This window comes from Astatotilapia calliptera, chromosome 20 (assembly GCF_964374335.1).
Source record: "Astatotilapia calliptera chromosome 20, fAstCal68.1, whole genome shotgun sequence".
NCBI classification, from domain to species: domain Eukaryota; kingdom Metazoa; phylum Chordata; class Actinopteri; order Cichliformes; family Cichlidae; genus Astatotilapia; species Astatotilapia calliptera.
In genome coordinates, this window is record NC_137441.1 from 226,736 (window position 1) to 250,653 (window position 23,918).

Consider the following 23,918-nt stretch of genomic DNA (forward strand, 5'->3'; position numbering starts at 1 on the left):
AATGAAACTGGATCTTATTGATTTACTGCAAAAGGACCCATGAAGTGAAAGTTATCAGGCCTTATTCCAGTTTGTAAAAGAGGGTAAATCGCTCGGGAGAATTTGTTTGTTTGGGGTTTTTTTGAGCGACGGTCCAGTTCACACTCCACACCAGTTGGAGGCGGTAATGCGCCGTTTTGTTTTTTGCCAACCAAAGTAAGAAAAAGAAGAAGAACGTTAACCTGGAGAGACAAGAAGACTCCATCTCCCACAATGCCTCGCACACAACGACCGGCCGTGAGAGGAGAGAAGAGGACGGAGAAGAGTTTGCGCTCCATCCATGGAGCTTTCCTCTGCAGGGCAGTGACGCAGAGGCAGCCGCAGACATGGTGAAGGATCAGGAAGTGGAGCGCATCGCCAGAAAGTTGGATAAAATGGTGCAGAAGAAGAGCACGGTGAGTGAAAGCGGCCGACAGGTGATGGTGAGCGAGGAAGGTAACACTTTGAAATCATGACACAGTTCAGATTTCAAACGGACACACCTGGAATCAGCTCAGAGCTCATCACCTGCAGTCAGGTGATTAGTGATGTCATTACATGGCACAAAATATTCAAACTGTAGTTTCCTGAACTCCAAATGTGACCAACGTGTGCAGCATGATGCAGACAGACCTCTGAGGCTGGACTGACGGAGAGGCTGTAGGCTTGATACTGTTTCTGTGCTGTGATGAGCTCTGAAACCTGACTGAAACTCTTCAAATAAACCGCTGCAGATGATCTGTTAGCTGTTTGACAACTACTCTTTCAAGGATGTTTGATATGAAAGGAAGGTTGGAGATTGGCCTATAATTAGCTAAGACTGCTGGGTCTAGAGATGCTTTTTGAGTAAAGGTTTAACTACAGCCAGCTTGAAGGCCGGTGGTACATAGCTGATTATTAGACTAATAATCAAACAACTAACTAATAAACAAACAAACAAAACAGTATATAAAATCAAAACTGATAAAATCAGAACAGTAGATAAAATCAGTAGTTAAATGTAAGTTTTGAAATTTAAGCTTAAAAGTGTGGATTTGGTGCTTTATTCAAATGCAGCTGAGAATAGGTGAGTCTTCAACCTGGATTTAAATAAACTGAGTGTTTCAGCTGATCTGAGGCTTTCTGGGAGTTTGTTCCAGATATAAGGAGCATAAAAGCTGAATGCAGCTTCACCGTGTCTGGTTCTGACTCTGGGAACTGATAAAAGACCGGATCCAGATGACCTGAGGGATCTGGAAGGTTCATACTGGGTCAGGAGGTCATTGATGTATTTTGGTCCTAAACCATTCAGAGCTTTATAGACCAGCATCAGGACTTTAAAGTCTATCCTCTGACGGACAGGCAGCCAGTGTAAAGACCTCGGAGCTGGACTGGTGTGGTCCACTTTTTTTGGTCTTAGTGAGGACTCGAGATTCAAATGTGAAGCTTTACTGAAAAACTTTAATAGTTTTTTAACATTCAGACAGAAACCTTCTTACAGTTTTTCACAACACGTTTATTTAGTAAACGACTAGGTACAATAAAATGGTGGTTCTGTTTACAGGACAATGCTCTGGACCTGCTGAGAGAACTGAAGAACATCAACATGTCTCTGGAGACACTGCAGGTGAGCAACTCCACAAACAATATGGTGATACGAAAAAGCCTGAAATTCACTTGCGTGTCTGATTTAACTGAACTGAAGGTAACACAGGACTCGGTGTTTATGACTTTCAGTGTGCAGTAACACACCGGTGAGATTAAAGTCCACGAGGTTTATGAATACACTAGACCAAATCCATTTATCATTGCTGTGAATGTTTTCATTTAAAGCGCTGCAGAAACGTGTGTGTGTGTGTGTGTGTGTGTGTGTGTGTGTGTGTGTGTGTAGTCTACCAGAGTGGGTATGTCGGTGAACGCTGTGAGGAAACAAAGTTCAGACGAAGAAGTTCAGACTTTAGCCAAAACTCTCATCAAGTCCTGGAAGAAACTGCTGGGTGGGTAAAGAAAAACCGAAACGTGACATATAATGTGTCTCCAGGTGACTGTTGTCAGTTCGCATGATTTAAGTTGCATCATCAAGTGTTAGAAACCGTAATCCCGAGTGTACAAACAGGAAGTAGAATTATGGCTGCAGTCATTTGTTAGTTTTTATCTGACAGAGGGTTCAGAGGAGAAGAAAAAGGACGGCTCTCCGGTGAGGTCTTCATCCACCTCCAAGGATTATGGCAGCAGTGAAAAAGGGTCTGTTGCACACTGGCGGCGGCGTCAGCTTGTTTACATGTTTGCGATCAGGAGAAAGTTTCAGTCAAATAAGAACTCTTCCTCTCTCCTCCTCCTCAGCAGTAAATCTTCTGAGGGGCCCCCGTCCACCCCCACTTCCCCAACTACCACCACCCTCTCTCAGGTCACCTCCTTCCCCCCTGCCCCCGTAACCATGGGCTGCGTGAGAAGCAAGAGTCGAGAGCTGCTGGTAGCGGCGCTGCAGACGGACGGTGAGAAGATAATGAAGTCTGGATCTTTTCAGACTCTGAACCCTGCCTTGATCAGATTAATCTGATCGTATCACTGTCTAAATGAGGAATCTGTGTTTCAGTAATCTCCTGTTTACACAAAGACCTGGAATCTGTCAGAGTTGATAGTCAGGCGTTTGTGGTGCTGTTTACAAGCATGAAGCTAACCAATGTTTGTGTTTTAGATGACCACAAGGCCATCAGAGTGGACTGCGAGCACCTGGCGGCTCAAATCGAAGAACATATCCTTTCGTGTTGCTATTGCTGAAACCTGACCACTGAACAGTGTCGGCGGGAGCATCCTCACAGGAAGGATCTCACTTTACTGGAGCAGATTTCATTCATGATTACATAAAAGCTTCAGTATTAATGAACACCAGCAGCACTACAATAAATGTTCTGCACGTTTTTCCAGTTCCAACACATTTCGCACACACTCTTGATCCTTGACGGCTCGCCATGTGCACAGATCTTCCAGGAGTTTAAGTCGACAGACATGAAATATAAAACCCGTCTACGAAGTCGAATCTCCAACCTGAAAGACCAGAAGAACCCAGAACTGCGCCGCAACGTACTGTGTGGAAACATCTCGCCACATCGCATCGCCTGTATGACTGCTGAGGTCAGTGCGTCTTCCTCTTTAAATAGGGGTCAGGGGCGGAGTTTCACGATACAGTGCAGTGTAACTGTATAACCCTTTATTACTTCTACAGTTACATCCATATATATTTGGACACTGACACAAGGTTTTTTTTGTTTTTTTTTAACCTGTTTTTTAGTTGTATAAAGGACATAATGTGCAGACTCTCAGCTTTCATTCGAGGGTATCCACATTGAAACTGGATGAAGGATTTAAGAGTTTCAGCTCTTTAACATGTGCCACCCTCTATTTAAAGGGACCAAAAGTAATCGGACAATCGTCTGAAAGGCCGATGGATGGTGTGGGCCAGGGGTCGGCAACCTGCGGCTCTTTAGTCCTTGTACTGCGACTCCGCGTGGTTTGGGTAAAATAAATTAGAAGTATTTAGCTGAAGTGTTTTTTACTTGTATTTAGTTCTTTTTTTAACTTGTAGTTCTAAATTGGAAGATTATTGTGATTTTGAAATATAAAAATAAAATTATATTTTATTATTTTTCATCGCTCAAAATAAGCGTCACACTCGCGGAAGCCGGTGTACCCGCAGAAACGTCGTGCATCGAGACTTTCAACCCCAGGTAGGCCAGTTATGGATCTTCGGATCCACATTATGTCAGCAGCTGTTCTCCACCGTGAACTATGTTAAAAACAAACACCGCTCATGCCTCACAGATGACAGCTTACAGTCCTGCGTAAAGATGGAAGCCACGATTTGCAGACGCTGTGCGCAGAGGTTCAGGAGCAGAAGTCCCATTGTAAACATATCACGGCAGATCCGACAATGTTTGCATGAACACGCTTTTCAGCATCTCTTTATTGACCACTTTTCACACACGGTTGCTGTACGCATACAGTCGGTGTTAAAGCTCACAGCCCAACACATACCAACACAGCAGCACAGATAAATGGTAAATGGCCTGTATTTATATAGCGCTTTACTAGTCCCTAAGGACCCCAAAGCGCTTTACATATCCAGTCATCCACCCATTCACGCACACATTCACACACTGGTGATGGCAGCTACATTGTAGCCACAGCCACCCTGGGGCGCACTGACAGAGGCGAGGCTGCCGGACACTGGCGCCACCGGGCCCTCTGACCACCACCAGTAGGCAACGGGTGAAGTGTCTCGCCCAAGGACACAACAACCGAGACTGTCCAAGCTGGGGCTCGAACCGGCAACCTTCCGATTACAAGGCGAACTCCCATCGCTTGAGCCAGATAGCACAGAGGTTAAGGCGGCGAGGCGTGATTGCGGGTGACTCTCAGGTGCGTCCGCCTCCTCTGCAGCGGCACTGCAGACCACGCCCTGCCACACCCATTAACCTGGTAAAATACATATGTAGGCAGAATTTTGCAAATATCTATTTTTCATTTTTTTTTAGCAGCATAGTGCTTTTTTCCAAAGTCAGGTCAAGGCTCCAAAAGCCCAAAGGCGATATGAGGGTGGCGGCTCACAGTTTTTGTTTGCTGGATCACTTTAGTTCAGCTGGGTGTTTCCTTTTGTTATATTTCTTTAAGAGTTCAAAATGTGTTAATTACATAATGTAATTTTCTCCATACCACTTCATGGATTCATAAGCAACACACCTTAGTTGAAGCATAAAGGTAAAAAAAAACAACCCAATATATGCAGTGTTATCTTCATTTTAGATGTCAAAAAGTATTTGCGGCTCCCAGTGTTTTCTTTTGCGTGGAAACTGGGTCCAAATGGCTCTTTGGGTGTTAAAGGTTACTGACCCCTGGTGTGGGCAATTCCTTCGTCATGTCATCATCAGTGAAGAATAAAGATTTGACTTGATGTTTGGTTCTTGCATTTGGAAGATTTTGCTGTGAACAGACATCATGCAGTCAATGCAGCTCTGAAACAAACAAAGACAAACCGTCTGAGAAATTGCTGCAATATTAGGAGTGACAAAATCATCCTGAGAAAGAAAGCGAGCACTGATGAACTCAGCAAGGCAAAAAGACCTGGACGTCCATGGAAGACAACGGTGGTGGATGCTCGCAGAATCACGGTGCAGAGAAACCTCTTCACAACGTCAGCCAAGGGAACAACACTCTCCAGGAGGAAGGCGTGTCGATACCCAAGTGCAGCATAAAGAGCAGACTGTATGACAGAAAGCACAGAGGGTTCACTGCAGGGTGCAACCATTCATAAGCCCCGAGAATAGAAAGGCTCGATCGGCTACAAACGTCTAAAAACGCCGGCACAGCTCTGGGAAAACATTCTTTGGACAGATGAAGCCAAGATCAAGAGAAAAGTATGGAGAAGGCGTGGAACAGCTCGTGATCCAAAGCATACAGCATCATCTGTAACACACGGTGGAGGTAGTGTGATGGTTTGGACGTGCATGGCTGCCAGTGGCACTGGGATACGAGTAGGGATGGGTATCGAAACCCGGTTCTTGTTGAGAACCGGTTCCCACTGTTTCAGTTCCTTGGAATAGTTTGCCATTTTTGCAAACGATTCCCTTATCGATTCCAGTCGCCCCGAATGACGTCACCACGTTGTGGAGCGTCATTTACCTGGCAGGAAACACGGCGGCTCAAACGCTCAAAAGTTTGGTTATACTTTACGAGAACGGATGACGACAGGGCAACTTGCAATACTTGCAAAGTAAATATTTCATTTAAGGGAGGAAACACTACGAATATGCAAAAGCATTTGCTCACAAAACACGCGATGACCTTAAATGAATGTCGTGTTTTTAATTCTGGACTCGTGAATCTCAACCCAGCAGCAGCGGTAACGTTTGCACGTCCTCTCCCGTTAATGCGGCAGGTAAATAATCAACTAACAGTGCATATTATGTTAGCGCGATCTGCCTTATTACAAACCTGCCATTACTGTGCATTTAGTGACCATGATGAGAGACAGAGTCTGGCTCAGATGCTGGCAGTTCTCGCTGCAGTCTGCCGGTAGCGTCTCCTTTCAGGCCAGGATAGACGAACGTCACCGAGCAGTGACTCAGTTTGTGGTCAAAGGCTTGCACCCGTTTGCCACAGCAGATGATTTTCAGTAAGTGAATGTGTGTAATTGTAGGCAGGGACATTACTGGATATTCTTGTGTAATTGCTACAGAATAATTTATGTTATACTTTGTTATTGCTACAGAAGAATATTTATTTTATTATTTTACATTTACAATGTTTTTTCCTGGGGACCCTGTGACACCCCATTGAAGAGCCATAGGCTGGATCTCTTAAGATCTCACTGTTGGGTTTGTAAGGCCATGTTACTCCTAAATTTCTATCTTGTTCAAAGAGAAGATATAAAACAAAGTTCTAAGCTAGTCGACCTTAGTGTTCTCCTTTTTAAAAAGAATCGATAAAGAATCGAATCGTTAAACAGAATCGAAAATGGAATCTGAATCGTGAAAATCTTATCAATACCCATCCCTAGACATGAGTGTTTATGATGATGTGACCGAAGCAGCAGAACGAACTCCTGAGGTGTTCAGAGACAGACTGTCTACGTGCAGTCAGAGTCAGTGTCTTTCATAATACAGATGACCCGAAACACACAGCCAGGAGTTTATTGGAAAATTCTTCAAGGGCCAAGTCAGTCAGCTGATCTTAGCCCAACTGAGCGTTTCACTGGTTGGAGTCAGACAGAAAGGCCCACAAACAGGAAGTGAAAGTTGCTGCAGTAAAGGCCTGCAGAGCGTTAAAAAGCAGCATCTGGTGATGTCCAAGACTTCAGGCAGAGGGTCTTCAACCAAGTATAAGAAATGAACATTTTATTATATGTAATTGCTCCGATTACTTTTCTGTTTTGTGTTTGATTGCATTAAAATGCTTTAGTTCCTCACATTTATGCAATCTTTTTGTTCAAACCATTGAATTAAACTGAAAGTCTGCACTTCACCTGCATCTCAGTTGTTTCATTTTAAATTGATTGTGGTGATTTACAGAGCCTAAATTAGAAAAAAGTTGTCTCTGGCAAAATATTTATAGGCCTAATATTGTTTTATTCTGAAAGTCTAAATGGGAAGTAATTTGTTTTAGTTTCACGTTAGTGAGATGAGGTCAAGAGCCCACTGAGCTTATAGAGTGAAACGGTAAGAATCCCCATTTGTGCAGCGGTGGTTTGTATGAATGTAAACTGGATAACTACAAAAAGGAGTGGAGTCAGTGGGTCGAATGAAGGTGTGTGTGTGTGTGTGTGTGTGTGTGTGTGTGTGTGTGTGTGTGTGTGTGTGTGTGTGCACGCGCAGGAAATGGCGAGTGCAGAGCTGAAGCAGATGAGAGAGGCTCTGACAAAAGAGTCGATCAGACAGCATCAGCTTTCCAAGGTCGGAGGAACTGAGACGGACATGTTTATCTGCAGCAAGTGTCATGGAAAGAGCTGCACGTACACACAGGTATGAGCACATCTTCAGGCTGATGGTCGCTGTTCTCTGACCAGTTTTCACCACCTCATTCTCGTGTTCAGGTGCAGACCCGCAGCGCTGATGAGCCCATGACCACTTTTGTTTTGTGTAACGACTGCGGCAACCGATGGAAGGTAAGGCCCCTGACTCTGAGAAATACACAGGACATGTGGACTGGCGTTGACACTGATCAGTGTTACAGACGGCGCTGTCTTGGAAATATTTAGGGCCATATAAAAGTTTCTCTTCTGCAAATATTTGATAAATAGCTAATCGACCTACCCTCTTTCTCATCACCCTTCTTAGAGGTCTACACAGCAGTCACACCCACCCTCCTTCCTTCAGTACATCCATGAATCCTCTCTGAAGTCTTCCTCTTTTGTGGAGCTTTTGTTCACTTGTCTTGTGCACTGTCTGTTGCTTTGAATGTTTGAGCTCAGGTTTGCAGCTTCTGCCTCCAGATGGTGGCAGCAGAGGCTGAATTACAGCTTCCCCCTCTTCCTCTCAGCTCTATCTGCATGCTAACCTTCTTTACCTGACCTTCTGATCTTACCATACCCTCTCACCCCGACCTAGCTGATTTAGCTGCTGACTCAGGTCAAAGTGAAGCAACTAAATGGAGAAGCAGGTGATTTATGAGAAGAGCAAAGCTTCAGTTCAATTCATTTTCATTTATAAAATGCCAAATCACAACAGCAGCTGCCTCAAGCTGCTCAAAGCGAAAAGATTTGAGTTACCAGATCTGCATTTGTTTGTTAGCTCTGTGGTGTGTTTTTCCACTGCAGGTGTGCACTTTGATCTTTTTCCACTGAGCTTCTGCCTCTGATTTCTGAGGTGCTGAGATTCATAGTGTCTGTTTAGGGCCAGGTGACAGTCGGATCTGTTTCTGACTGTTTCAGGTTTCTCTGCATTGGGTCTGATTGAGGTGTCTCTTTGTATTTGTCTTTCAGTTCTGTTGAAGAAAACTCGGCCGTTTATTCTTCTGTCAAGAAGCAAATTGAAGTTATTGAAGTTTATTTTATTTTTTATTTTTTTGGTGTAATTTCTTTTTATATATCAAACTAAATGCTGCAATGTATTTGGAGAGACAAAAGCCAGCTGATGTTGTCCATTGGTTGAATTGGTTTTGTATTGATGACTGAGACTTCCTTTCTGAAGACGCTTGAGCCAGATTCAAATCACAGCTCATAGTGTGTCTTTCTTTGCCATGATGTGCTGAACATATTAAATCTGCTCTTGGATGAAGACCATCGAATCGCTGTTTTTATTGTTTTGGCTTCAGAAATCACCATCATCAATAAAAAGGGAAACCATCCCTGCCCCCTGGTGAACCTTGAAGTTTACTCACAAAGAAATCGGCAGTCTTTCTTTTAGAATTTCATTTGAATGGAGAGACGCAGAATATCAACCAAAAATCTAGAGAAACACATTAGACAAAACTGATGTCATGTTATTGGCTGAAATGAGTATTTGAGCCTTTACAACCCAGCTAGAATTCCGGTTCCCACCGTAGACCTGCCCATGGCTGGAATGAAGTAAAAGACGACCACCATGAACTTGGTGAGGCATTGAGTTTGAGTATTCAGAAATTGGACTGAAATGTTCAAGCAGGCCCATCTGACGTTTGCAGTGAACATCTAAATGATTCAGGAAAGCCGGGTGAGCAAGTGCTGTGGTCAGATGAAACCAAAATGGAACTGAGCTCTACCCGCCGTATGACCCAAAGAACAGCATCCCCACCGTTGGGCATGGAAGTGGAAACTTGCTTGAAGTCGTTTTTCTGAGTGTACAGGCCCTGTGTCTTCAAAGTACAGGGCCATGTACCATTAAAATCTTGGACCAGAACCTCGTCCCCTCAGCCTGAATGCTGAAGATTGGTTGTGGGTGGGTTTTCCAGGAAGACCTTAAACATAGCACTAAGAGAACAAAGGACCGGCTAAAGACGAAGATCCAGAATGAGGTATTATGCACCGTCCTCACCAGTCTCCTGTCCTCAGGTCGATGAAAAGTCTGTGGTGAGAGTTGAAGCTTCGAGTTAATGCAGAATAGTTTGTCTCCTTTGAAATGAACCAGAAACCATTTCTTTCTTTGTGGGAAAACTTTCATCACATAATGATTTCTTTCACTGTAATTTCCCCAAAGACTTGTTAGACTGAGTCAGTGGTGGTACGATGTCATCGGCACTTGGGTTTGATTATAATAAATGATGTTGTGTTTTCAGTCATTCTGTAGGTTGGACTGGCTTCCAATCTGAAAAATGTTGATTAATACGAACTGAGAAGAATTCGGCTGGTTTACATGCCACCTGTAGGAAAAAAAAATCTTGATGGTTGTTTAGCTGAGTGTGACTTTTAGCTCATCGAGACGAATGAACGATGACCTCGTGCAGCGTTGAGGTACCAGCATTGTCTCTCCACTCCTTCACAGTTCATCTTCACTGTCGGTCAGTGAAAATGAGATTAATTTACCCTCAGACTATTTGCAGAGTTACTCTAATCCTCTATTTAATGGATTATAATTCCCATTGTTAGTTTGTGCAAAACAGCCAACGAGTGACAACAAACCTTCTTCCTCTACTTGACTGGTTACAGTACCAGTGAACCCTGATGATTGCTAATCCTGGTTATATCACCCCTGAAGGTGTTCAACGCCTCAAATTCAACACAAATGTTCACACAGACTCGGGAAAGGTTTTTCCACCAAGACTCAACAAATATTTTTCAGGCTATAACCGAAAGGAGCTTCATGCCCCAAAATGTCAAGGACAAGTCTAAACGGACGAGGCTGGTTGGCTGATAGGCAGATTAAACAGATCTGTGATGGTGGCAGTCGGATGCATATCTAACCTGGCCTGGACAGACCAACATGCTCTTACTTTTGAGAAGTTAAACAGTATTCGTCTGAATAAATGTGGACGTTAACACTGTACCACGAAGCATCCAGCAAAAGACAGACTACTTAAACAAAGAGCAGAGGCCTCGTGCTGTTTTTCTAAATGCTGCTGGTGTTTGGAAGTGTGTTGACGGGTAGGATGAAGAGTGGTGGGGAAACAGAGCTGAGAAGGATTCTGTTGTGTTTGTTGTGGAAACACCGGTGAGCTCTTCCCATACATGAGCATGAAGAGAGACAGAGAAAACAGATATAACATATGTACAAATGAATCTTTTCACAAGTCTATTTTTGTCAAGAGAACATAATTGGTGCTCAGTGGAAACCGTCTGAGATTATAGATTTCAGGGAGCTGGTTCATTATTTTCTGTGTTCGTGGAAACTTTATTGAGTTGTACTCTTGGCTCCTGTTGTGCTCTAAGAACTGTTTATTAGAAAGTGTCTGACCTTAACCCAGCAGCAGAGAAGTTGTGTCCTGGACTCCAAAGAATTCCCCTCGTTCTGGACACGACACTGAGGATCAGGATTTTGTCACAGTCATTCAAACCAGGCAGCAGCAGATTAGTGACTGACCTCGAGCTGTGGACGGACACGTTTGTGTCATTTTAAGCTTCTTCCTGTCCTACAATGGTGTTTGTCTCCATCCTTCACCCAGCGTGATCGTTACTGGGAACAGTTTAACCCTTACCCTCCTGCTTCCTGTGCTGATGATTTTATATTAGCTCTGTAGCTAACCGTGAACTAAAGTTCTATATATCCTGACTTCCTGGACTAAAATCTGAAACTCCAGTCAGCGATAACGGGTATCGTGATTACCAGCCTTCTCTGTTAAGCCGGGCTCTTTGCTTCAGGCTCACATAAAAAAGGTATTTGACACGTCACGTCAGTCTTGTTTCTTATCAAATGATCCCTGTGAGCACCCCCTGCTCAGATGCTTTATCAGATGAGGATAAATAAAAATACAACACCTCTGAAAAAGACAAAATCTAAAAGTAAAATATTTATTTTTTTAACAGATTTTTATTTTTTAATTTATTGTCTATTAATTGTAGTTGTTGTAAAATGTATTTATTTTGATTGTAAGCCCAACAAGGGACAATTGTTGAAAATTAGCAATAGCTATAAACTTATGTGCGTTACATCAGTTTCATGTTTTGTACTTGGACTATGTTAAACTGCACTGTCCCTTTTTAGATAAATAAATTAAAATAATCTGACAGCAGCAGAAACTGGTTCATCTAAAGATTTGAATTATTTTGTGTCTGAACGCGCTCAGTGCTGTTTGTTTTTAAGCTGTGAGACTTTAGACTGTATCCATGGAAACATCAAAGCTTCCTGTCACACAGCCTGATTTGTCACAGATCAAAGCGAAGTCTGTGACTTTACCACAAAGTCAGATATACGTGTTGGTGATCTGTGGCGAGCGTAGACCCTCAAGTTCATCATCACATCAGCTGGACCGACTTCACCAACCCTGCAAACACCGTTAGGTTTTCCTCTTCATCGAGGCCGAAGGTTAGAAAGAAATCCTACCATCAGAACACGGGAAACCAGCGAGCTAGCACCCTGACATGGTTAATGAAATCTGTGTGTGCAAGCCACTGCAACCCCCTCTGGCCTCTGCTCCGTAGCTGCTGGGTGACCTCTCGTTTGGGGCTCTACTCAGCTCTTCCCAGGAGGGTGGCACGGTTCCCCCCCCTTTAGTGGTCCTCCTCGGGTCCTCGTACTCTGGGGCCTCTGGATGTCTGGGGCCTGGATCTCCTCCATACCTGCTTCATACCCTGGTGGACGGGGCTGTGGCTCCCCACACTCCCTAGCAGATCATTACATGGAGAAACCTTCGGAATACAAGCATGCTGATGCACACAGGTGTGCACACAGGTGTACACACGGGTATTCACAGACGCGGACTAAAGCTTTCTTGGCTGCTGCCTCAAAGCACATTGTGCGCTGTCTATCTTGCGTGCTGCACAATATCGTTTAATATTTAGTATCTACTGATATCTATTGTTAGCTAGTTTATTGTGATGGTGCTGTTTTTATTATGTTGCTCTTTGTTGTTTGCTTTCTTGTTTTTTTTTCTCCATACAGGTGACCCAGGTGTTTTGTTTGTTTTTCTTTCTTTCTTCCCCCTTTCTCACAGTCTCTTCTCTCCTCTATTTTTCTTTCTCTCCCTCTCTTTCTTTCATTCTTTCTCCCTGTCCTATCCCGCAGTCATGTCTGTCCCGACTTTAAAAAATGAAAATAAAATAAATTCATAATTATAAAGGTCAATCAAATGGACCAATATGGCAAGGCCATGATGATCCACTTGGTAAAATAAATTCGCTTGGCATCTTTCTTGGCCTTAAGACAACAATTCTGATGGCTAAAGATCCAAACGGGACACACAAAAAAAAAGAGTGTGTCGGTGCTGGTCAGTTATCATAATAACAGCGTTTTAGCCTGGGAGATTTTATTGATTCAGTCCTTGGTGTTAACACAGGTGTGAACACTGTCTGACCTCTCAGGTCATTTCTGTCACAAAACAAGCAGCCTCTCGTTGGATCTTCAGTTTTCTCTTTATATTTGTACAATTAAAATCACAGTTTTAACAAAATAGAAAATAAATAACATCAACAATACGAAGAGAAATGCATCGTGTGACTGGTCTGCTGAAGAGGGAGGCATCTCCTGTTTGGAACCTGTGGCCTCCGCCTCCATCTACCAGCGTTCCCATGAAGCAGTGCAGGAAGCGTCCGACTCACAACATGGGCTGCTTTTTTGCACCTGGGATTTCCTCCCGCCCCCCTTCCTGAATGGACCAACCACAGATGAGCCCGGTGGCCTCCTGCAGCTAATCAGGAGCCACAGACAGTGATGAGGTCAAAAGTGAGAGGTCGCAGAGGTCAGCAGCAGCAGCGCCCAGGTAGGCAGCCCCGGTGTGTGTCTGTGTGTGTGTGTGATACTATACTTACAGGGCCTGTTATAAATTTGTATGAAAACAGATGTGGCGACCATAAACATTCACGTAATGGCAGCGTACGTCTGACTTAAAGAAGATAAAATTCCAACTTCACCTGCGCGTTATTCTTGGTCGTAAACAGTGAAGCGTTCTCCACCCGCACAAACAAAACCTCCTCTGTGTCACTTTTAACAGGTCCTTCTTCTTATGGTCTCTGCGACACGAGGCAGACACAATGTTCATTTATTACAACACAAACGTCCGCCTGCAGCTTTGCACTCTTTACATTTCATCTCTCAGTGATAGTAGTTTTTGGTTGCAGACTAGTTATGAACAATAATCATTATTACTGATTATCCATTCATTTTAAAGACACAGCGGTCACAGCAGCTTTGTTTACTCCGAAACTCAAATCTGTGTCTTTCTGACCATTAATGGAAGGAAAGTATTGATTATTGAACGGTCCGTGTAAGTAAAGTAGCACTGATTCTGTGTGTGTTTTCTAAACTCCAGTGTTTTTATTGCTCTGTGTGTGTGTGTCGGGTGTAATCAGTCTCATTGGGTCATCCTCTTCTGGAAAAACCAGGACGAGGAGAGACCACGGCAAACAAAAGTAGGTGAAATGTTCCACATTCAGTTCTGTGATATAAAATATTCACGTAGTCGTTTGTTAATCAGTAGTTGGAGGAAGCGGCGCCCCCCTGTGGTCAGGAGTAAAGTCATCGATCCAGCGAACTACCAAAGATGAAGCGTCTCAGGAAGCGTCATGTTTCCAGTTCAAAAACAGAGAAAGGGAACGACGCAGCATTCATCTTTTTCTTTGAACCGCATCATTCCTGAAGTGCGAGGTGGAGTCAGCTGGCTCTGTGAAAGGAGATGCTAAGGAGCAAGGCTGGTAAAAATCCACAAAGAGCTGATGGCACATGTGAATATTTTTCCCACTGAAAAAACAATCACCCCAGTAAAACTTCAGTGTCATTCGCTGGTGCCCTCAGGAGCAGGTGGGAAACATGAACCAAAGCAGAGGTGAACCGTGAGGAGGAGGAAGGCAGGGATGGATCAGGGATCAGCTTAGTCTGATTTCAGTGACGTAAAACTCATAAATCACCTAAAATCAATAAGTTCACTGCTATTAAAATTCATCTGTTTGAGCTGAAACTGTTGGCCAGGAGTTTGTCTTAATATTTAACTGCTAGTTTTTAATCACTGCACTGCACTAACCCTGCACATAATAAGGTCTAACTGACGTCAAAGGCCTGATTAAGATTTCAAATTCGAGAAAAATATATATATTTTTATAAACATTGTAAATCTGTTTCCAGGGTTTTTTTTCTTGTTTTCAAAATGATTATCTCCATATTAAGAGAAGGTGACTACAAAAGAAGAAAGAAGTGAGCAGGAGTGTGACTAAAAGGAAGAAAACATGAAGTGGAGAGACGATGAAGATGAGTACGTGGGAAGAGCTGAGGATGGAGTGATGACTGCTTGAAAGATTTGGATGGAGGCAGAGCGCAGGTTGGATGAAGATGTTTAGGAGTAGGACTCGGAGGGCGTACGGGAGCCGCCATGAACCAGCGCCTTGTAGATGTTGGAGGCAAGGAATCGTGGGTAGGAGTCCCTGTGCATCAGCGTGTAGATCTGCAGCTGGGCGTCTTCAAAGGTGTGTGGCGTCGGATCCTGCATCTTCCTGTTGATCACCTCTCGAACCCGAGCATCCAGACTCACCTGGAGGGAAAAACACACTTTGATGCAACAAAGCAGTTCAGGTTTCACTACATAAAGAAACAGTGTGACTAATGAGCCAGCCAACCTGGAGCTGGAGACGTGACTGATAGGAGCTCACGAGAGACTCTTAACCAGGCACACTGCATTGAACAGCTGCTGCTAAACCCAACTCAGGCTACTGTGTCGTCTCCACATGTCTTTAACATGGAAATAACATTTCACTAACTGAGCCCACGTCCTCATTTTAGGTTTGACAGCATTTTAGTAGGTAAAAGTGATGCTTTGGCATGAATTGAGCTGCAGTTTGGGGAAGGCCTCGAAGGAGACTGGCGATGGCTCCCGGGCCTGGCAGATCCCAATGCACTAAATAGAAGTGAAGAAGTTGAAGAATGGAGAAGAAAGAGAGAGGGAGGGTGAGGCACGTAAACGAGAATGATCGGCTTGCAGAACTGGGGGAACCTCTGTAGATGACAGCCGGAAGGAGCGTTTGGAGGCGTGGTCCTGCTCCTGAAATCCCGATACATAATCTCCAATAAAAATGTTGGATGTCTTGATGCTCAGTCATCCAGGTAAGTAAATCCCAAAAGGCTGATTCTGTTCATCTGGACGTTTTCGGTGGGAGAAACGTTTCATCACTCAAGGAACCGACCTCACAGCCCATTGTTCATTCAGTGGGCTGGATTCAGTCATTGTGCAAATGTGCTCTTTATAAGGTTGAAACCTGCAGTCAGCTGAGACTGAAGGAGTCACTTAGACGATCGTGAAACGTTTCTCCCACTGAAAACGTCCAGATGAACAGAATCAGCCTTTTGGGAAAAATGTTGGATGTTGTCTTCAGGAGCTGCGTACCCAAAAGTATAGTGAGAGTGACCTGTGAGAGTCTGTCACAGGCAGAAGACTTTCTACAGAACTGCAGGCGAGGATCTGAATGGATCACGATCCAGAGTTGTGCCTGTGGAGTGGTCGGTGGGTGTTGTGGTGGTGATCCCTGAAGCAGACAGGCCTAAGAAGAGGCCTATGGAGCTTGGTTTACTTGTGGACTCTGGAGGCTGCAGAGCGGTAACAATGGGCAGAACGCATCTCTGGTCATGGTTGAATGAACCAAACCTCTGCTGTGAGAGTTAGGGGAAGCCTTGAGCAAGACTTTTGTTCAGTCTTAAAGAAATTCTGGCAAATGATCAGGCAACTCTGGGGGGAAGCAGATTTATGGTTGAGCAGTGTTTGCTGCCTATAGGCTGCAGACTACCCATCTGCCTGCAGAGAGCTCTGCTGCCAGAGGGAGGCAGTGTACAGAGTCTGTGGTTCAACCATCTGAGAGCCACTCTTGCTCATGTTGTTGTTGATCTTACATACAAAAAGTAGAAATTGAGTATTGACTCCTGTTCCCGGTGAACTCTGCTATCGCTCCCTTCTCTATTCCAGCCCACTTATCAACCAATCAACAATGCAGATACTTACATAATCTACACCCAGAGGCGCTCAGTCAGGATCGAGAAGAGTGCACGGAAATAAAAAAACAAACACGTCGCCCCCTCTGTCCCTTCAAAGGTATCGAGTATCGTCCCTTTGTATGGAGCTATCTGTTCTCTGAGTGTATAACTACAGTCAGAGCCTCGTCTTTGCCTGCAGAAAGTCAGACTGGTTCTTTGTCTTCGTTTATTCCCTTTGTCAACAATTCTGTTTATTATTTTTATGGATGATGGTGGAGAGCCCACAGAGACCAGTTACTGGCCCAAATGGACGAGTTTAACCCTGTAAACCAGGACCTGTCGCTGGCACCAGACAGGTGTTTTCAAATGGTTTTAAAAATCATATTACTCCAGTTCTGACCTCCTTACGCTGGCTTCCATTTGAATTTGGGATCTATTTTAAATCCTTTTACTGGTTTTTAAATCCTTAAATGGTATATTTGCCTTATACGGTTCACTCCGGTCAGCTGAGCAGCTGAAACTTAGAGGAGACCCTGAAGCTCTTCCTCTAGTAGGCGGTCGACTTCAGACGTGGTTTTTAAAAACTCATTTTTATACACTGGCCTTTGACTCAGTGGGTAACTGACACTGTTATTCTATTGTTAGTTATTTATTGTACTTTTTGTTCTTCTGCTGTACAGCACTTGGGCCAGCTATGTGTTCTAAGTGCTACATAAAGGAATTATGGTACGGGAACTGTAACTCCCATGACTGCTTACCAATTTGTTCAATTAAAAGAATCGCAAGTTTCTGACAGCCGCGAGTACAACAATGGACTGCACCAAAATGCTTATGGGTGCATTCCCACCTACATGATACAGGAAGTGAATTTTGTTATTGAAAAATCTGCTAACTTTACACGGGTCTCGCTCTGGGCCCGGGATTCTCTGGGATCTGTGTTTTGGGCCAATCACGGGCCTTTACCTGGCTGAGCAGGTGTCTAGTATAACCAGCTTCCCCTGGCTGAGTGATGTTTGAGGCTGGTGAAGAGGACTGGCTATTTAGATTTGTGTCGTTTGCAGCTTTAACACAATCGCTGTGTGTGCGCGCGTCTGCTCGTTGCATTAAAGACTAACAGGCTATGTTGGGACCAACGCAGGAGCATTAGGACCGTTACACTCCTCGTCCCCTTCATAGACCACGGTACTACTTCTGTTTACATTATACATGCTTCCCTTAGGCAGTATCATTAGAAGACATAGCATACATTTACATTGCCATGCAGATGACACCCAGCTCTATCTGTCCATGAAGCCAGATAACACACACCAATGAGTTAAACTGCAGGAATGTCTTAAAGACATAAAGACCTGGATGGTCGCTAACTTTCTGCTTCTTAATTCAGATCAAACTGAGATTATTGTACTCGGCCCTGAAAAGCTTAGAAATATGGTATCTAACCAGATTCTTACTCTGGATGGCATTACCTTGGCCTCCAGTAACACTGTGAGGAACCTTGGAGTCATTTTTGACCAGGACATGTCCTTCAACTCACATATTAAACAAATATGTAAGACTGCGTTCTTCCATTTGTGCAACATCTCTAAAGTTAGAAATATCCTGTCTCAGAGTGACGCTGAAAAACTAGTTCATGCATTTATTACTTCCAGGCTGGACGACTGTAATTCATTATTATCAGGAAGTCCTAAAAACTCCCTGAAAAGCCTTCAGCTAATCCAAAATGCTGCAGCAAGAGTCCTGACAGGGACTAGAAAGAGAGAGCATATTTCTCCTGTTTTGGCTTCCCTTCATTGGCTTCATGTTAAATCCAGAATTGAATTCAAAATCCTGCTCCTCACATACAAGGTCTTAAATAATCAGGCCCCATCTTATCTTAATGACCTTGTAGTACCATATCACCCTATTAGAGCACTTCGCTCTCGCTCTGCAGGCCTACTTGTTGTTCCTAGAGTATTTAAAAGTAGAATGGGAGGCAGAGCCTTCAGTTTTCAGGCCCCTCTTCTGTGGAACCAGCTTCCAGTTTGGATTCAGGAGACAGACACTATCTCTACTTTCAAGATTAGGCTTAAAACTTTCCTTTTTGCTAAAGCATATAGTTAGGGCTGGACCAGGTGACCCTGAATCCTCCCTTAGTTATGCTGCAATAGACGCAGGCTGCCGGGAATTCCCATGATGCATTGAGTTTTTCCTTTCCAGTCACCTTTCTCACTCACTATGTGTTAACAGACCTCTCTGCATTGAATCATATCTGTTATTAACCTCTGTCTCTCTTCCACAGCATGTCTTTTATCCTGTCTTCCTTCTCTCACCCCAACCGGTCGCAGCAGATGGCCCCGCCCCTCCCTGAGCCTGGCTCTGCCGGAGGTTTCTTCCTGTTAAAAGGGAGTTTTTCCTTCCCACTGTTGCCAAAGTGCTTGCTCATAGGGGGTCATATGATTGTTGGATTTTTCTCTGTATCTATGAAGCACCTTGAGGCGACTTATGTTGTGATTTGGCGCTATATAAATAAAATTGAATTGAATTGAATTGGATGGATGAGCACCAGGGTACATCCATGCAGCCCCAGCAGGTCCCCGAGGCCATCTGCTGGCTGTGCAGCAAACAAGATCTAAAGGAGTCGGAGCTTTTCCATCAGTGGCCAAACTGTGGCGCTGTCTCCCCCTGAGTCTGACATCTCATTGGGTTCCTTCTCAAAGCAGCTAAAAACCTTTTAAACCTGCTTTTGGGAACTTTTCTGTTTTTCTCTCTGATGCTATCTGGAAAGATTCTATGGAAATACAGTTTGACTCATTTTGAACTGTCAGAAGCAAAAATGATAACTGAAGACACATTTCTGCTCCCCACAGCTTACATCCACTGGTGTGGCTCGACCGACAGATCAGCTGACTCAGAACCCACGGAGCAGACGCTCCTCCACAGCCAGAGGTTGGAGAGAAGTCTCCAGAAGCATGGCCTCAGCTTTGGTGGTGCTGTCCAGCGTGCTGTAACTTGTCATTTCAACTGCTGAAATCAATTAAATATTTTCTTTACCTCCTTAAAGAAAGAAAACCCGAACACTGAGAGTGCCAGTGCTGAAAATCCAAGACGTACGGCTGTAAGGTGCACCTGTAAACACCTGGATTTTAGAAGCTAATGTGGGAGAAATACGCACTCTTTCTGTAGCGTTTGGGATTAAATGAAGAATTTTTTTCCAAAAAAGTCTGGAGTTGGTTTCTTCGAGGATAGCAATGAGAATGCGTAAACAGGAAGTAAATCCTGGTGTCAGAACCTGTATCCAGTGTTTTTGTAACAGAGCGATCACAGCTCTGGCTTAGACACACCTTACATCTTACAGCTCTGTGCACCTGTTGTATAGTTCACACACTGGTCCTCTAAACAGTGAGCACTGGTATAACCCCAGCTGAAAAACAGTCATACCTCTTTTGGTGACAGAATAGAAATGTAGTCTTCATAGATGGAACGAGCTTTCTCCTCAATGGCGCTCTTGTTCATCTCCTGTTTGAGGTCCTCGCAGGCGAGCCAAAACAACATGTTCTCCTCGCTGTACTCTGTCCGCAGGAACTCCCGGAAAACATTTCGACCTGCCGGATTCCTCATCAGCTTGTCGAAGGACTGAGACCACAGCCGGATCTCTTCTAACGATGGTTTGGTGCTGAGGAAGAAGCGGGGAAAGCTTTGTTCATCTTCATCTGTTCATTTGTGTATGTTCCTGGTCTGCAGTTAGCTGATATAAAATTGAACGTACGAATATTTGGATATTTCTGACTTAATTGCAGTTGTGAGGCTAAACACTGAGAGTCTGTAAAGATCCTAGAGCCGTTAATGCAGGATAAACTGATGTAGGCACAGTCAGACCACATCTGTGTTTGAACACGTTTCCTTTGCAGGTAAATAAAACTCACACTCAGGCTCAGCTTATTCCCAAACTGCGTACTACTCCCATCAACATGTTTCACGGCTCGCTGAGCTCAGCTGAGGTCATACTGCCCCCTGGTGGCATTTTTCTGCAGTGCGGAAAAAGTTGTGTTTTTCATGTTTTTGAGGTCGAGCAGAGAACGATCGACTGCAGTGACTCACCAAGCTTCACAGTTTGGAATGGTTTCCATCTTTGTGTCCGGTATCTTCTTCCTCCTCCTCCACCTCTGCCTCTCCTCTTCATTCCTGACAGTGAGACTGACATGATAAAACAGCCTTCAGACAGGAAACGCGCACACACACAAACTCGCACAAACAGCACAGCCACACACGATGAGGTTAAGGGCAGCACTGACCAGGTAAGGCAGGTGTGTCTCACCATGAACAGCTGCAGCAGCAGCACCAGCAGAAGCAGCAGGCGTTGGGCCGCTGGGAATTTTGGGTAGTGGCCGTGCCCCGCCCCCCTCCCGTCCCGGTCAGTGCAGAGGTCTCGCTGCGACCTCCGCCCATGGTGAGCTCCGCCCCTCGCTCGGCCGGAATCGGACCTGTGTACTGTACAGATACATACTCAGGGTGATCAGTGTTGGGAAGGTTACTTTTAAAATGTATTCCATTACAGATTACATGCCCCAAAATGTATTTTGTAACGTATTCCGTTATGCGACTCAATGAGAGTAACTATTCTGAATACTTTGGATTACTTAATATATTATCATGCTTTTTCCAACTACATGAATGTATTGCTGGGTGATTTATTACTGAAGGTTACTCGCCATACCAATACCAACTAGATGTAAAAATCTTAATATAAATGAGTAACAGTAGGTGGACATTAGGTAAGGCTACACTTTTTGCAGCGATCTCGTGTAGAAAACTATTTGGCGCGTATATAAAACAGGTCCGCGGCTCCGAACCGTAGTAAAGGGACCTCTGGCTAATACGTCAGGTTCGTGTCGGGCTCCTAGCCGAAAAATAGCTTTACTTTGTTATCTGGGTCAACTTTGCTAGCGAGAGACAGAGAGAGGCGTTGAAAGGCTGCTCCAACGGAGCTTATTGTTTCAGAGGAAAACACGAACACAGTGTACAGTTGAGTCTTAACAGCTTACTTACAGCTGGGCTCATCAGGCTCTCTTCTGTGTCCTTGGGCAAGACACTTCACCTGTTGCCTACTGGTGGTGGTCAGAGGGCCCGGTGGCGCCAGTGTCCGGCAGCCTCGCCTCTGTCAGTGCGCCCCAGGGTGGCTGTGGTTACAATGTAGCTTGCCATCACCAGTGTGTGAATGTGTGTGTGAATGGGTGGATGACTGGATATGTAAAGCGCTTTGGGGTCCTTAGGGACTAGTAAGGCGCTATATAAATACAGGCCATTTACCATTTTACCATTTTCTTGGCTGCAGTGGTTATTATTATATTTACATGCTTCCAGCTCCCGTTTCTGCTCCGTGACAGCTCGTACGTTTCCTTTTTTTCCCTCCTCGCTCACAGACACATAACGGGTATGGCAGTCCATTCTCCCTGCAGCACGGACTACACTGCCCATCAGGCTGCATGCTTTAGGGCAATGCCTGTAACTAGGGCTGCCACAAACGATTATTTTGATAGTTGACTAATCAGATCATGCATCCATTGAACGTAAAACGTACAGCTTATTGCACCAGCAGCAGCTGCTCTTATATAACTATCATTAGCTTACAGCTTTCAGTGTTTCAGGTATGTGCTAACTAAAAATAAAGACAAGATGATAGTTTATTAAATTTAAATGAAATTTGCAGATTGTTTCGGTGGAGTTTAATAAACTCACCGGAGTAAATTCTTGAGCATCTCACACTTCTGATGATCAGTTGTCTGCTTGACGTTTATTCAGCTGTGTAAAAACTATAACTTTAATCTCAGCCAAACCGATTTACTCAGAAACAAATAAAACGTCGGAGCGCTTTTGAAAATATGTGGTGTCTTGATAAACTGAGCAGATATTTGAGGTTTCCACAGCTACATTCTCGCCTGAAAATATGTTAAAAGTTTATTTTGTGACCCAGAAAGAATAATAAGAGTAATATTAAAACTAACTAGCTGCCGCCATTGTTGACAACTGAGCTGGGCTGCGCTATGAATTCTGGGACACAGTCTTCTTCTTCGGGGTTTAACGGCAGCTGGCATCCTTGTACATGCAGTGCTGGCATCTTCTGTTTCAGTCCGTTATTACACTCTTAAATCCTACTACTTATTCCTGCGTCTTTTGGGATCTTGCAAAGCTTCAAATGACGCGTCGACTATTAAATTAGTCGTCGACGATTTTGATAGTCGACGTAATCGTGGCAGCCCTACATGTAACACTCTGCCTATTGCCTTCATATTAAACATTTTTAAAAATATTTCTTCATGTCATTATGAGACGCGAGATTGAGACACAGACATTTGAGCCTCTTAATGTGTGTTTTCCTTGGGTTTCCACCAGCGTGTAAATACCAAAAACAGAGAGGGGACAGCCTAATATATGAAACCGCTGTGTAATCCCTTTATTTAAACAAAGTAACTGTAATTTGAATACCACCTTTTTTAAACGGTAACTGTTAGGGCTGTGCGATATGACCAAAATCTCATATCCCGATATAAGAATTCTATCATCCCGATAACGATATAAATCACATAAATGTAACATTTTCTGTAAATTCTGTGAATCTCGGGAAGCTCGTCTTGCGGGAAGTGTTTCCAGCTGCGCGTCATGTATCTGGAGTCGAGTGTTTTAACAGATGTATGAAATGATACATTTTTAGACATAAGTTATAAATGCAATCCATTATTATTATTATTATTATTACATTAATTTGTGCTTCACAACAAAACTATCCTTCATTACAAAGGCTGGAGTTTTACAGAAGAAGGAACATTCAACGTCTGCAGCCGCATGAAGACACTCGTAAACACTCGCAAACGTATTTCCAAGAGTTTCACTTTCAGGAGGATAATATTTCACTCAGTCGCCCAACTGTGAATTAAAAACTCTGTGACACACAATTTACTGCAAATTGAACAAAATCTAAGAGAAAAAAGTCATGGCTGTTGTGTTTGTGATAGTTGCTACCCGGACTGTTTATTATCAGAAGGAAAGCATGATCTGCACTTGGATGCTCAGTCTTTGGCCTTGTCCTGACACTCAGAGCTCACACTCAGTCAGTACAAGTTAGCCCCACCCACAGAAGCCATGAATGCATAAACGCATGTGGCACAATAACACAGTAATATTAGCATGTACCCTATGCTAAAGGAAGTACTGAAGCTCCTTTCCTTAGTATTTGGATAACTGGAACACCAGATACTTCCTGTCACATGTCTCAGTTCGATACCTTCCTAAGCATATTGGTCTATTAGAACGCACTCGGTTTGGCCTACCTGCACAGGTACTATAGTGACTGAGACCACTTGAAAAAGCTGGGAAGAGACAGTTAACCGTTTGAGTTTAAAGCTGCTTCAGCTGATGATCTTGGGCTCAGTC

At 44.0% G+C, this 23,918-nt stretch overlaps 2 protein-coding genes across 9 annotated transcripts in view; one reads left to right on the forward strand and one right to left on the reverse strand.

The window, feature by feature from the left end:
- The first annotated feature begins 247 nt into the window (after positions 1-247).
- On the forward strand, positions 248-19,709 carry tcea2 (transcription elongation factor A (SII), 2). 4 transcript variants are annotated; one of them, XM_080295390.1, is made up of 10 exons: positions 248-434; positions 1,562-1,624; positions 1,889-1,994; positions 2,160-2,241; positions 2,341-2,492; positions 2,696-2,752; positions 2,972-3,132; positions 7,368-7,514; positions 7,586-7,657; positions 19,358-19,709. In XM_080295390.1, the coding sequence occupies exons 1-10, from the start codon at positions 366-368 to the stop codon at positions 19,496-19,498; spliced, it is 1,050 nt and encodes a 349-aa protein (XP_080151516.1). In that variant the 5' UTR covers positions 248-365; the 3' UTR covers positions 19,499-19,709. The 4 variants fall into 4 exon arrangements, with proteins under 4 accessions (XP_080151516.1, XP_080151518.1, XP_080151517.1 ...); XM_080295392.1 differs by having other exon boundaries at positions 2,696-2,750; positions 2,976-3,132; XM_080295391.1 differs by having other exon boundaries at positions 2,344-2,492.
- rgs19 (regulator of G protein signaling 19) overlaps positions 12,955-23,918 on the reverse strand; it is a 46,669-nt gene continuing 35,705 nt past the window's right edge. For 4 of the 5 annotated variants that reach the window (XM_026153814.2, XM_026153817.2, XM_080295394.1 and 1 more), the window contains 4 exons: positions 20,806-20,978; positions 20,589-20,684; positions 19,929-20,163; positions 12,955-15,081 (listed from right to left, as the gene is read on the reverse strand). In XM_026153814.2, coding sequence (XP_026009599.1) covers positions 14,887-15,081; positions 19,929-20,163; positions 20,589-20,684; positions 20,806-20,978 — 699 coding nt within the window. In that variant the 3' untranslated portion in view covers positions 12,955-14,886. The remainder of the gene's footprint in view (positions 15,082-19,928; positions 20,164-20,588; positions 20,685-20,805; positions 20,979-23,918) is intronic. The other variant, XM_026153815.2, reaches the window with a different exon arrangement.

Coding starts and splice junctions, on each gene's coding strand:
- tcea2 (XM_080295390.1), top strand. CDS start 366: ATGGTGAAGGATCAGGAAGTGGAGCGCATCGCCAGAAAGTTGGATAAA. Junction 1,625..1,888: donor TGTCTCTGGAGACACTGCAG/GTGAGCAACTCC, acceptor GTGTGTGTGTAG/TCTACCAGAGTGGGTATGTC. Junction 2,493..2,695: donor AGCGGCGCTGCAGACGGACG/GTGAGAAGATAA, acceptor TTTGTGTTTTAG/ATGACCACAAGGCCATCAGA.